Source organism: Haliotis cracherodii, unplaced genomic scaffold (assembly GCF_022045235.1).
Source record: "Haliotis cracherodii isolate W230 unplaced genomic scaffold, xgHalCrac1.p SCAF_1, whole genome shotgun sequence".
In the NCBI taxonomy this organism is placed as follows: Eukaryota; Metazoa; Mollusca; class Gastropoda; order Lepetellida; family Haliotidae; genus Haliotis; species Haliotis cracherodii.
The window spans coordinates 84,049,197-84,062,214 of NW_027266264.1; the positions used below are offsets into that span (position 1 = coordinate 84,049,197).

Sequence of the window (13,018 nt, forward strand, 5' to 3'; positions counted from 1 at the left end):
AAAAACTACACTTGTTTGAAATGTAAACAAAGCAAAATTCAGATTTTACACAGTGTAGCATTTTCTAATATTTGGAACTATCCATTCGTCTATTCATTGAATACATTGGCCCAAAAATTTCAGAATATGCATGGGAAGAGAATCGTATGAAGAATTAGGGAACTAAAAATAGATACGTTGCAATGGTTGATATTTTCAACAAAAATTGTCAAATTTTCCGTCCTGTGTGACGCCATGACTGACGCAAAATCACGCACAACGACAACGGTATTTATCGGAATTTCTGACTATTTCCGTTGGTTTGAATGAATAGAAACCATCTATTATGATTCTGTCCATTTGTTGAGTAACGGACATTGACTTATTTCGTTGGTATTAATAATTGTTTTGCATTTGAATGTTGTTTAAAAAATATATAGCTAGAAAATATCAACATCGGCCATGGTTAATTGCTATTTTATTCCAATTTCACTATTTTCAACAGAGGTTTCATCTTTTTAAACGTAATCATCCAATAAATATATTGCAACCACATACGAGTCGTACAACACACTTCTATTTTGTCAGAAGAGTCACATCATATTTATTACGAGTTATTCTTTATTCCTTAATGGAACACCAACCCACTTACAAATAAACTTTTTCGACGTCATGGAATGGAAAGACAATGTTAGGAATGTTTTCAATGCGACATTTATACTGTATGGGTGACTCTACATATGTCGACATATATAAACTTCCTACATGCGTATCTCGTTCAAATACCTGAGTATAGTTTATTCGCTCTAAGTTTACTAACAAGTGTATGATAAATATTTTTCTCGCATAGCACAATTTGGGGGTGTATTCGAAAACCTGCGAAATGTTCATGCAAAGAATACGCTAGACTATGTTTACTATCATTTCTCTTACATATTGATATCTTGTACGTAAAATATATGAAGAAAATAATTTTGGAAATTTAATTTCCTACAATTAATTACAATTTAAAGTTTGAAGGTCTTTCCTGCACCCGATGGTGGCACATCTAACAAAATGACTTAAAGTAGTTTGTGACGTTTCTCAGTGGAGGCTTTTGTAGAAGGGTAGCGCTTCGTCTAAAAATAGCGACCAATGAAAAATTACATAACATAGTGTATGTTTAATATTTCGAAGGCGCTCACAGCCATCGTCTCATTGGCCTGTACCGGCTCCTACATTGTGATATTGGAGACGGGGCCCAGCATTGTGATATTGGAGACGGGGCCCAGCTTACTTGGGACATAGTCTTTGGAAGGGAGACCACTCTATCTTGCTCATGAACGGGATATTTTACGCGTAATGCATGAGGCGTGAAGTTCGAACCTCGCCTGTTCGTTCTTTTCAGAGGTTTTAACCGTATGTTTGTGCGTAACAACAGGGTCATAACTACTACGTGGTAAAAGAAAGCAAGCGCTTACACTTTAAAATTTGAATGTTAACACACATGTTTTGGTTCATTGAGATATTATTGTTAGAAACTGATTATGTTTGGTTACCATTTTCGTTCTTTGCCGACTCTTTCAGTGTTCTATATTATGCGTGTCATAGGTCTTTAGTTTGGACATGCTTGTGCTCGCCTTGTTTTGCGATCTATTAGCACATATGGTACTCGTGTTTGATCTGCAATTTGATTATTTACAAATCATTTTATGGTCCTTAAGAAAAGAATACTCTTTCTCCAGCATGTATCTTGTCCCCATTTACGCTTTTAGGGCATAGGGTGGAGTTTTTAGGTGGTTTGTTTGTTTGTTGTTTTATGCCGCACTCAGCAAGAGCCCAGCTATATGACGGCGGTCTTTAAATAATCGAGTCTTGACCAGGCAATCCAGTGATTGATATCATGCGCATCAATCCACGCAATTGGGATACGATGACATGCATCAACCAAGTCAGCGAGCCTGAACACCCGATCTCGTTAGTCGCCTCTTACGACAAGCATAGCCGAATTGTATGGCAGAAAATGGTTGCTGAAGACCTATCCTACCCCGGATATTCACGGGTCTTTTAAGTGATATCCTCGGATTACTTAGTAATCACCTAATCTCAACTATAAACTTTATGTTTACTGACATCAACTCATTACCCACGTGAAGAATGTGTCTCCAGCACCCAGTTGCTGGTCGGAAGGGGTTACCAAATTGGGGAGACTGTTTGCCGTGGGTTTGCCGTGTCGGTGGAGGAAGGGGATCTCGTAGTTGAGGGCACTGGTTCCATGAAAATGGTTCCTTTGGCCCTAACTTCACCTAGACGGGTGGTAGGATGGGAACGGTCCTATCAATCTGCTGGTCATGCCAAGCCCTTTGCATTAACAATTGCACAAATTGTATTTTGAAATTGTATTTGTCCTTGCATTTTGTACTTGATGTTTGGTCCTGTTGGTATATACCAACTAATGTCTTCAATTGTAAATGTTTCAAGTATATAATTTGCCTAGAGTCGGGAGCTCGGATGATGTAACACAATAAACTCAACATGGATTACGAACCCCCCTCGAAGAAACCAAAACTTCCACTTAATAATGATCAACAACCTTCAAAATCTGTTGAATATTGGCCACGATTCCTCGTGATTGAGACAATTGACAAAACACCTCTCAAACCGAACCCGTTTGCAATATCTTAGGGTGTCCGTGGAAGAGCAGGCGAGGGTAAAACATCAAACGGTTTAGATCAGGCTCCATATTAATAGAAACAAGAAGCCACAATCCACTAACCTCATGTCAACTGTTTCGTTTGTCGGCGTTCCAGTTTTGGTCACCGCCTCACAGAACTCTGAACAGCAAGGAAATGTGCAAATCAGGGATCCCTGAAAACCGGTAAAAAATTCTCAACCTGAACCAATTAACACATACCTCGTTTCTTTTTCATCTCCAAATGCTCCAAAATCAATTATGGCAGGTTACTGCAATATAGTTGAAATGTGCATTCGCACTCCTCTAAGATGCTTCAAATGCCAAAGTACGGACACGTGTCAACCATGCACATTGTCTGTGTGCTCACTGTGGTGAGAAAGATTGTGACAGTGATTTTAAAGGAGACACTCATCCCTCTCAAAGACTGTCTGATGTGGAAACAACAAATCGAAATCAATAAAATCACAAAGTCACAAAAAACATCAACTTTGCTGATGCAAGAAAACTTGTTCAAACTCCAGAACTAAAAGAAACATGCGTCTATCACTAGAACCCCCTCTGAAACCAAATTGACCACTTCGTCAAAAAACTGCCAGACAAACTTGACGTACACGGAAACAGTTTATTTACATCAATAGTCCACTCAAACAGCAGAATCATTCTAACACACCGACTCTACCTCAAGTTCAATCATCATCGCTATCTCAGGAACAATCCACCTAACTCAATATTGAACAAATTTGAAGCAAGATTTTAAAAGCAAACCAAGAACAGAACCTTACAAAAATACCAAAGTGGCAGAGTCTCAAAGGGGTCAAATAATAAAATCTTACTATTAATTAAATGTGGATCTACATATATATATATATTGCTGTGCCAGACAACATCCACCCAAGGGTACATGGCTTTTCGTCTGCAAAGAAAGTGCGGGGTAGACCCCCTATCAATCCACCGAAAACATTCTGCTGCAGCAGTTCCACTTACTTAGAACGTTGCTTTTACTCTGTGCCCACTGTACATTCCGCCTTCGTCAGCTTTTCAGCTGTCTGATGTTCAAGCTCTCTCTATGATAAACTCCCCAAACCTTGTGTAATCATGGGTGATCTAAATGTCCACAACCCACAATGGGATGGTACAGACACTAACACTGAGGTGAAATTCTTGAGGATTCCATCTCCAGTAACGACCCGTGCATATTTAATGATGACACCAACACTTATTTACATCCTGCAACTGGCACCTACTCTCCTCCACATTAGTCGAAACGAAATTGAATGGTCGGTCCACAATGACCTTTGTGGAAGTGAACATATCCCAACTATCATTAAAACAATAAACTTATATGATGTTCCACCTTCAACGCGATGGCATTTTACAAGGACCGACTGGCTTTTATGTCAAACATTGTATCCACAACTAACTTAAAACCCAAGTGTTTCAGCGAAGTTGCGGATCCTTTTCAGGCTTTTTCTGACGATTTACAGCAAATTGTTGATGAATGTATACCAAGGTCCTCTACATATCCATATATACGTAAACTATGGTTTAACGCTGAATGTAAAAAAGCTAGCAAGCTCGGAAAAAGGGCAAATAAATCCAATAGCCTGCCGTACTTTTAAACAAATTATAAAATTATTATTATTATTATTATTATTATTATTATTATTATTATTATGCAGCGCTGCAAAATACATTTGTCATACCGGTTTATTGAATTTAATGCAACACAATAAAAGGTTAAAATATCCTTTCATTACAAAACATTACATGTATACAAATAGGCAAAATACAGAAAATACACATATATACAACACTGCCACACAAAGGTTGAAAGGTAAAGGTTCCAACTCTAGCGTTCACCATCTTAAGAAGGGTGACACACCATTAACTGATAAACCAGATACAGCAAATAAACTAGGAGAAGAATTAGCTGGGCATTCTTCATCATCTAAGTATGTATTAAAACGGAAATGGAATCTGTTTCTACGGATGATCAAGACTGGTTATTCTCTTGCATTGACGTTTTATATTTATCAATGTATATCTAGAATGTCAATTAGAAGTAATTTGTGTGTACACACTCTCCGCATATACATGTACATTGAAATGCATGTACTATGGGCCTGTTGCCTTTCAGTACTGAGAATATAAAGATTGAAGATGATGAATATGAAAACTAAAGTTGCTGTTGGTATGAACGTATCCTGCCACACCTGTTGCAACCGTTAGAAACATATGCAAAGGCAAGTTAGTTGTTCACCTGAAAAAAACATGGGAACATATTGTTTAGATTTCTAACATAAACGTTTTCGAACACTTTACTTTGGACTTGAGTATGACGCTTTTTGATATCTTCGAAGAAAACTCTTGCTCGACTGTACCGAAAGTGTAAACACCAAAGGCTGGAGCTGCCGGAATATCAACAAAAAGGAAACGTTTTATTATTGGAAAGTCACCCTTTTTGCAATACAGTCTTTTGGATAGTTTTTATTTGTCTATCTGAAATTGTATGCACGGATCTAAAATACGATAAGTATAATAACCTATGCCACGTATGACGACACAAGTCACGATTCACCTTGAAAGGTATTGACGTGTGACCTTGAAAGATACTAACACAGAAGTCATTACCTTTCAATCAGTTGTAATACACAACCTTGATCCCGCATACTGTCTTGTCATTAGTTGCTTACATGTCCTGTGAATGCCACGCAAAGATATTTTAATCAGTCAAAGTAGGGTGAACGTACATGCAATAAATAATCGTGTTTGGTTGTTGTTTTTTGGGATGTGGTGGGGCTGGTGCTCAAACATCTTCATGGCGTTTCCTGGGCACGAAAGCTCATCTGAACACCGTGCTTGCACGTGTCGACAAAATACGGATTTGGAACATCATAATGTGCAACCGGCTGATTCTGTGGCCGTCGATTGCCGTTTGTGTGTACTATGAGTCACAAGTTAGCCTGGCCGAGAGTTGATTCTGCACCGTGCGTGGTGAAATAGTTGTAATGCTGTATATGGTACCTGCAAGCGTGTCGCGATGTATGAATGAAACTATATGCAAGTCATTTCATCAGTGAAATTTAAACCGTGCATCTAAATTTGACCTCTAGTGAATTTTGACCTTACACGTGACCTTCAATGACAACCAATCACATAACAATCGAGGTGAGAATTATTCCTCTGGGGGTATATAGCTGGTATCTCCCCACCGTATTCATCAGGCCAATGATCATGTGTGGTTTGAATGTTTAGATCGGCGTATCAAGTATAGATATGACGTTGCTTTGTTCTTTTTAGAATATATTAATTACCTTACTTAACTATTGGAGTTTCTTTCAGCTTCATCGATATTTTGCTGTTTGTGCTAAACAATACACTGACCTTCATTAATGTTTTGATTGTTTGGTATCCGTGTGGGGAGTGAGTAGGGTTATAGTAAAGCTGATTAACATCAGACCTTTACTCTGACACGGTACCTGTCTGCGTGAAGATCTGAGGCCACCTCCTGTGGCTCTTATATATATATGTTCTGTTACATGTATATGAAGGCATGCCATAAGAACTCTTCAGTCCTGGAGATTTGTTTCTCAGTGCGAACAATGTTCGGTACTCCGTGCACCTCGGCCACCAAGTCTTTGCCTCTCTTTCTTAGATTATAGCTTGCCACAGTGAGGATCTATGTCTAAAACTGTTTAGAATATGTAGGCTAAGTCATATCCATGTCAATTACTTAATTTCTTTCTTGTATGGCATAGTTTTCAATTAGGCCAGTTCAGCATGCACGTTGTGACCGTCACCTTTCCATTCGTCTTCTACATTAGTGTTTGTCGGTTTGTCTAACAAAACGTAGTTTATGGTAGGTTTCAGTGATATTATTTTTGATATTATGTTTGTAAGGTTAGTTATGTTCATTAATCAGTGTATTTATAAATTTTGGCATTATTTCGGCTTGTTACTAGAATTTCAGGTATCAGGCTGCTCAAATTCTTGAATCGAAGCACACGACTGACGTCAACAAGGGTTAACTTGCTGTTATAGTATCCACTCAGGGTTGAGACAGTATAGTATAGGTACCGCCAGCCTTCTAGAAACTGTCCGATGTAGACACTTCTCGAACGATCAAGTCTGTCATGAGCCTGTATACAACCAGGGGCAGATAACACTAATTCAAGAACGAAACCACCTGTAAAGCTCAAGTCGCCTCTAGCAATACTTGCACATAACGGTTCAGCAAAATGTAATTAATTGTTTGATAGGCATTTCTTATAACTTGACTGTAATGGCGACGTTTCGGTATAGATCCTTGCCAAGTAACGGTATAAGGACCTATACTGAAACGTCGCTATTACAGTAAAATAAAGAAGCTGTTATCCATAAATAATATCATGTTTGTAAAATGTAATGAGAACGATTACAATGTGCTTACAAGGATACTTTGATCGACCGTTCAGTGCCAATCGCTTGTCCAGTTCTACATGTTATAAGTATTGCCCTGTGTAATTTAGAAATTGTCTCGTACAATTATGATACTCATTCGTTGCTAGATTGATCTTCATTTTGAGATTTTAAGATGAAAAGGCGAACAATTAATTAATTTAAGAACTTCGTATTGCGAGGACTGATAGTTTGGCCTTGTCATCTTTCAAGGCAAGAACCTTATCGAGAGTGTCAATTTGGAGAAGACGTCTTGCACTACGACAAGGTCTGTTTCATTTGAAAACTTTACAGATCTGAAGACGTTGAGGGTGCGGTTCAGTCCTGTATGAGCTCCAGTCTCTCAAACATGTCATTCTGGTGACTCACATACAAAACGACAAAACACACCTGATTGGCAACAATATGAATGTATAATATATGAATACTATCAAAATATGAAAATACAAAAGTAACATAAATTAAAGTTTTGCAAATACAGGTACATATGTAATGGATCTTCGAATTTGTTATTTTGGTAGAAGTAGAGACAGGTATCCAGAAGAACAGAACTAATTCGTTGTACAGTCCTTCTTCATGTCTATATACAAACACCATTTTTACAAACAACATTGGTGATTACTTTTGATTCCTATTGCATGTTTCAACAAATCTGACAAATGATGGAGGTTAGATATTTTGTAAAGTGTATATGAACGAGATATTTTCCCACTATGAACAGGATCATCTTGCAACAACATACGTGACTGATGTAACAATGAACACACGGCAAATACTTATTCAAACTGCCTAAGTTAAAGGCATGGATACAATATATATCCAAAGACACAAATATATTTCTCATGATGCCGCAGTCGTGTCAGTATGTGCTATTGTAGAGTTCTTCAAGCAAACAAAAAGCACTTCCTGTCGGTTTCAAATATTATGCTTTGCTTGCGGAATCATCTACATGTGAAATCGAAGCCTCGATTGGTGAAGCATTGTCATAATTTGGGTTGCTCACTCCCGAAACGTCTCCCCCGTTAACCGACTTGGAAAAGAAGGCGGACGCTCCCCCGAGTGACACTCCTAATCCACCCCTCGAGGTGGCCTGGGTGTCAGGCACAAGCCCTTGGGTCAAGGTGTCTTTGTTTTTGTATCGGCGTCTGTAGTACAGGAAGCCACAGACGGCAGCGGCGATGAGCAGTGCACACACGATGGGGACTGCAATGGCTGCTGCTGGGGGCGCGTTACTGGAGATCTTCTGAGTAACAGGACCTCCCGTGGGACCGGTAGCAGTAGTTGTTGGCAGCACCCCTGGGGAGGGAGGAAACAGGTGAAATAACACAACATATGTAGTCATGTTAAGCCCTAGGGAGGGAGGAAACAGGTGAAATAACACAACATATGTAGTCATGCTTAGCCCTGGGGAGGGAGGAAACAGGTGAAATAACACAACATATGTAGTCATGCTAAGCCCTGGGGAGGGAGGAAACAGGTAAAATAATACAAAATATATAGTCATGCTTAGCCCTGGGGAGGGAGGAAACAGGTGAAATAACACAACATATGTAGTCATGTTAAGCCCTAGGGAGGGAGGAAACAGGTAAAATAATACAAAATATATAGTCATGCTTAGCCCTGGGGAGGGAGGAAACAGGTGAAATAACACAACATGTGTAGTCATGCTTAGCCCTGGGGAGGGAGGAAACAGGTGAAATAACACAACATATGTAGTCATGCTAAGCCCTGGGGAGGGAGGAAACAGGTGAAATAACACAACATATGTAGTCATGCTAAGCCCTGGGGAGGGAGGAAACAGGTAAAATAACACAAAATAAGTAGTCATGCTAAGCCCTGGGGAGGGAGGAAACAGGTGAAATAATACAATATATGTAGTCATGTTAAGCCCTAGGGAGGGAGGAAACACAGATAAAAACGTTCTAGGTATCCACTTTGAACATATCATTTGACAATTTAAAATAAAGATGTTTTTCACAAAATAATTTTTCGACTGGATAGGGTATGAAAATAATGTTTACTCCATGTTTGAATAAAGTATATTCATTGCCAAATGAAAACTGGTATTGGTAAAGTAATATGGAATGACAGCTATCGTGTGGCTAATGTTCCATAAAATCCAAGCAGAAGAATAATGCTATGGAACAACCAGACTTCTAAATTTCCCACTTGGGTCCCTAGTAATTCATTTATTCATTTAATCATTCTCCTCACCTGAGCATTGTACACCGGCATCCTCGCTGTGTGCGCAGTTGTGTATGGCAAATCCGTTAAATGAACAATCCTGTATGTGAGCTTCATTCCCTTTGCAGCCAACATTGTCCATCCAGACTTGTCCCTTACCCTGACCGTAAAAGGCCTTTTTCATGGCCTTGCCCTTTGCAAAGCCGAACATCATGCAGACAACGGTGGCGTCTTGGTCATCCCATACGTCGTCACAGACGGTGCCCCATTGGTCGGGTCCCTGAAGGTATACCTCCACTCTACCAGTGTTGTTGGTTGGGCCGTCAACAAGACGAACGTTTGTTACCTCTGTGGAATAGACGGATGGATAACGTTTCAAAGTTGGATATGATAAGTCCAAGTTATTTGTAGTGGCAAAAAAGCATATCACAAATATTAAGGAAATTCAAAATTTATAAAAAAAACCTGTCTGTTCTATATTAAATAATGTCCCAATTGTGCCACATTGCCGAACAAGCCCACTAAAGAGGTTCAGGTGTTCCGACCTGGTTCCTTGTTTGATAAAATGTTATGTGCCCTTATAGCGTGGGTTGTTCCTCTTACATTTAACCACTCGTTTGGTTTGATCATAATCAGGTCAACCTGATGTCACTGGAATGGTGAAATGTGATAGTATAACTACCATTCATTCCTATTGTAGTCAAAGACGGAAAGAGAAGAACATATTCCATATTGATGTTGTAAGTGTGACGTACATACATTTGTGATCATACTTACTGATCTCCTTATTGTAGCACGTGGCAGATGCTGGTCCAATCCTTTTACAGTAAGACGACCAAAACAACCTGTAGATGGACAACGTTGAATAGAAACCATCATTCATACATGTAGGCAGTGTGGTCTCATTTCCGTAGCATTTAAAGTAATGGAACCATATTGGCCTGTTGTCATTTGCGACCATGTAGCGGGCACTGGTCACTGGGAGTCCATCTGCATGACCGAGGCTCTTGCAGGCAACCTTGGCGGTGTTGGAGGAGACGGAGGCGTCACAGATGGTGCCCCATTGGTTGTCATACTTCATTTCAACACGACCTTGCAGAGGGTTGCCACCTGCCTGGCCAGCCAAGCGATATTGTACACCTGCAATTATTGGCCATTAGATTGAGTGGATACATTGGTTTCACCTGATCAGCAAGTCAGGGCGAAGTAACAATAAACATGAATCTCATTTAACCTTAAAGACAATGGTGTTGTTTCGATAACCCGACTGAAACTAATGAATTGTCTTGTTACTGTAGCAATAATCAATATCAGTGAAACCATAAAGTGCCCGCTGTGAGAGTTGTGTCCCTTCGGCACGCCAGAAATCTGGGATCACGGATTTTGCATGAAAAAAATGTGAAAGCCACGCAAAGGGAACGGCAAGAGTACTTAGGCTTTTGTTTCATTCAGACTATTTGAAACAATATCTATCGCAAACTGACAACTGCCTGTTTCCTATGTCATAGCTTCACATGCTGACACTGTATACCTGTATTCTTGTAGTATGTTCAATAACAAGGGAACATCCATACACGACCGTTCCGATAATCAGTGATGAAGAGAAGCAATGACCTACCAGCGTTCCTGTAGCAAAGCAATCCAGCTCTTGGGGCGTAATAGTCACACCACTTGGTGGTACTGCGAGCCTTGTATGCACACTTTGCCAGACTGTCCTCATTGCCATTGCAGACCACCTCCGTCATCAAGATGGGGCGTGTCTCGCTGATGATGTGCTGACCGGTACTGTGGAAGGGGTTGTATATTGCGGGCGAGTAGGCAACGCCCCCTTTGAAACTAAGCTGTTTACATGCGACGTTAGCTGCTCGGTCGTCGAAGCCTGAGGCGCAGACGCTGCCCCAGATGCCGTTGATATTTACCTCCAGAAACCCATGGGTATCCGCCACCAGATCGTCAGCAACAAGGCGAGACATGAACCCTAGGGGATGTAAAACAGCATCAACATTGCCGTACATAAATTAGTAAACGTAGATGGCTTTGAAGTAACAAGACAAGGTATTTTACAGATGACAGAATATAGAAGTTTGCTTTAAGATGTTCGGTCTGACATATAGAATCAATGCCAAGATGCTAATGCATGCATATGAAAGCGATATCAAGATGCAAGGGTGACAAAAATCAATATCAATATGTTCGGGTCGACATATAAAATCAATATCAATATGTTCGGGTCGACATATAAAATCAATACCAAGATGTTCGGGTCGACAAATAAAATCAATACCAAGATGTTCGGGTCGACATATATAATCAATACCAATATGTTCGGGTCGGCATTTAAAAACAATACCAATATGTTCGGGTCGGCATATAAAATGAATACCAATATGTTCGGGTCGAATACCAATATGATCGAGTCGACATATAAAATCAATACCAAGATGTTCGGGTCGACATATAAAATCAATACCAAGATGTTCGGGCCGACACATAATATCAACAAAAAGATTTTAGGGTGACATATAAAATCAATACCAAAGATGTTCGGGCCGACATATAAAATCAATACCGAGATGTTTGGGCCGACCTATAGAATCAGCACCAAGATGTTTGGGCCGACATATAGAATCGATACCAAGATGTTCTGGCGACATATAAACTTAATTACCAACATTTTCAACCATGCATATATAATCAATACCAACATATTTAAACGTACATGCAAAATAAATACCAAGATGTAAAGATCGACATATAAAATCAATACAAACATGTTCAGGCAAACAAATAATATTAATACCAACATGTTCGGGCGACAAATAAAATAAATACCAAGCTATTCAGGCGACAAATAAACTTAACATCAACGATTTCAAGCATGCATATACAATCAATACCAAGAAGTTCAGGCACGCACATAAGATCATAACCATTAACAATTCAGCCCTGTAAATAAAAGGTCTTACCACTATCAGTTATAGGGTCGTTGGAACACACCACAGAGGCGTAGGTGCCACTTTTGCAGGTTGTTGATGCTGTCGTAGAGCACTGTTTGAAGTTGGCCTCCCGTCCATTGCACGTCACCTGGCTAATGCCGATTGGACCGTCGGTTATGCCAAACAATGAACCACCGATGTTTATGCCAAAGTTAAAGCCCATTGTCCTACAGGTGACTCGAGCGGCGTTTGCGTCAAAGCCGCTGTCGCATACGGCGTTCCATTTGTTGTTGGCGTAAACCTCTACTGCGCCCATGGAGGCGTTTAGGCCGGAGTTAACCCTCACTAGAAAATGTCAAATGTGGCATGATGATTATATATAACGGTATGATTGTTGTAGGCAGATATCACTACTAACGGCATTTTACCGAATTCACTTGCATTTATAAAACAACTGACCGATCAATGGCCACACATGGGGGTTTCGATATGGCTGGCTGGGAAATTCTTTGTGAACCACTTAACCAGATATTTCAGCTTCACTGGTCCACCTGTTTCTGATAGAAGATCATAGATCCACGGTCTCTAATTGCTGTTATATTATATAATATTATTTTATATTCTATTATGTTATATTATGTTACATTATTATTGTTTTAAGGGCCTCAGATATAAAGAATTGAATTGAATTGAGTAGATTATTTGTACAGACGCCGACCGTCGACGTGCAACCATATTATGACAAGCTCACGACAGACATGGGATCCCTTGGGATCAGGGTTAGAACAGCTTTCCAGGACTCTGTTGC

General features: G+C 39.8%; 1 protein-coding gene across 1 annotated transcript in view; it reads right to left on the reverse strand.

Moving 5' to 3' along the window:
- Nucleotides 1-13,018, reverse strand: part of LOC139458106 (uncharacterized) — an 83,453-nt gene that overhangs the window by 36,246 nt on the left and 34,189 nt on the right. The window contains exons 29-33 of the mRNA XM_071239418.1: nt 12,241-12,555; nt 10,893-11,252; nt 10,052-10,414; nt 9,305-9,622; nt 8,019-8,386 (exon numbers count right to left, since the gene is read on the reverse strand). Coding sequence (XP_071095519.1) covers nt 8,019-8,386; nt 9,305-9,622; nt 10,052-10,414; nt 10,893-11,252; nt 12,241-12,555 — 1,724 coding nt within the window. The remainder of the gene's footprint in view (nt 1-8,018; nt 8,387-9,304; nt 9,623-10,051; nt 10,415-10,892; nt 11,253-12,240; nt 12,556-13,018) is intronic.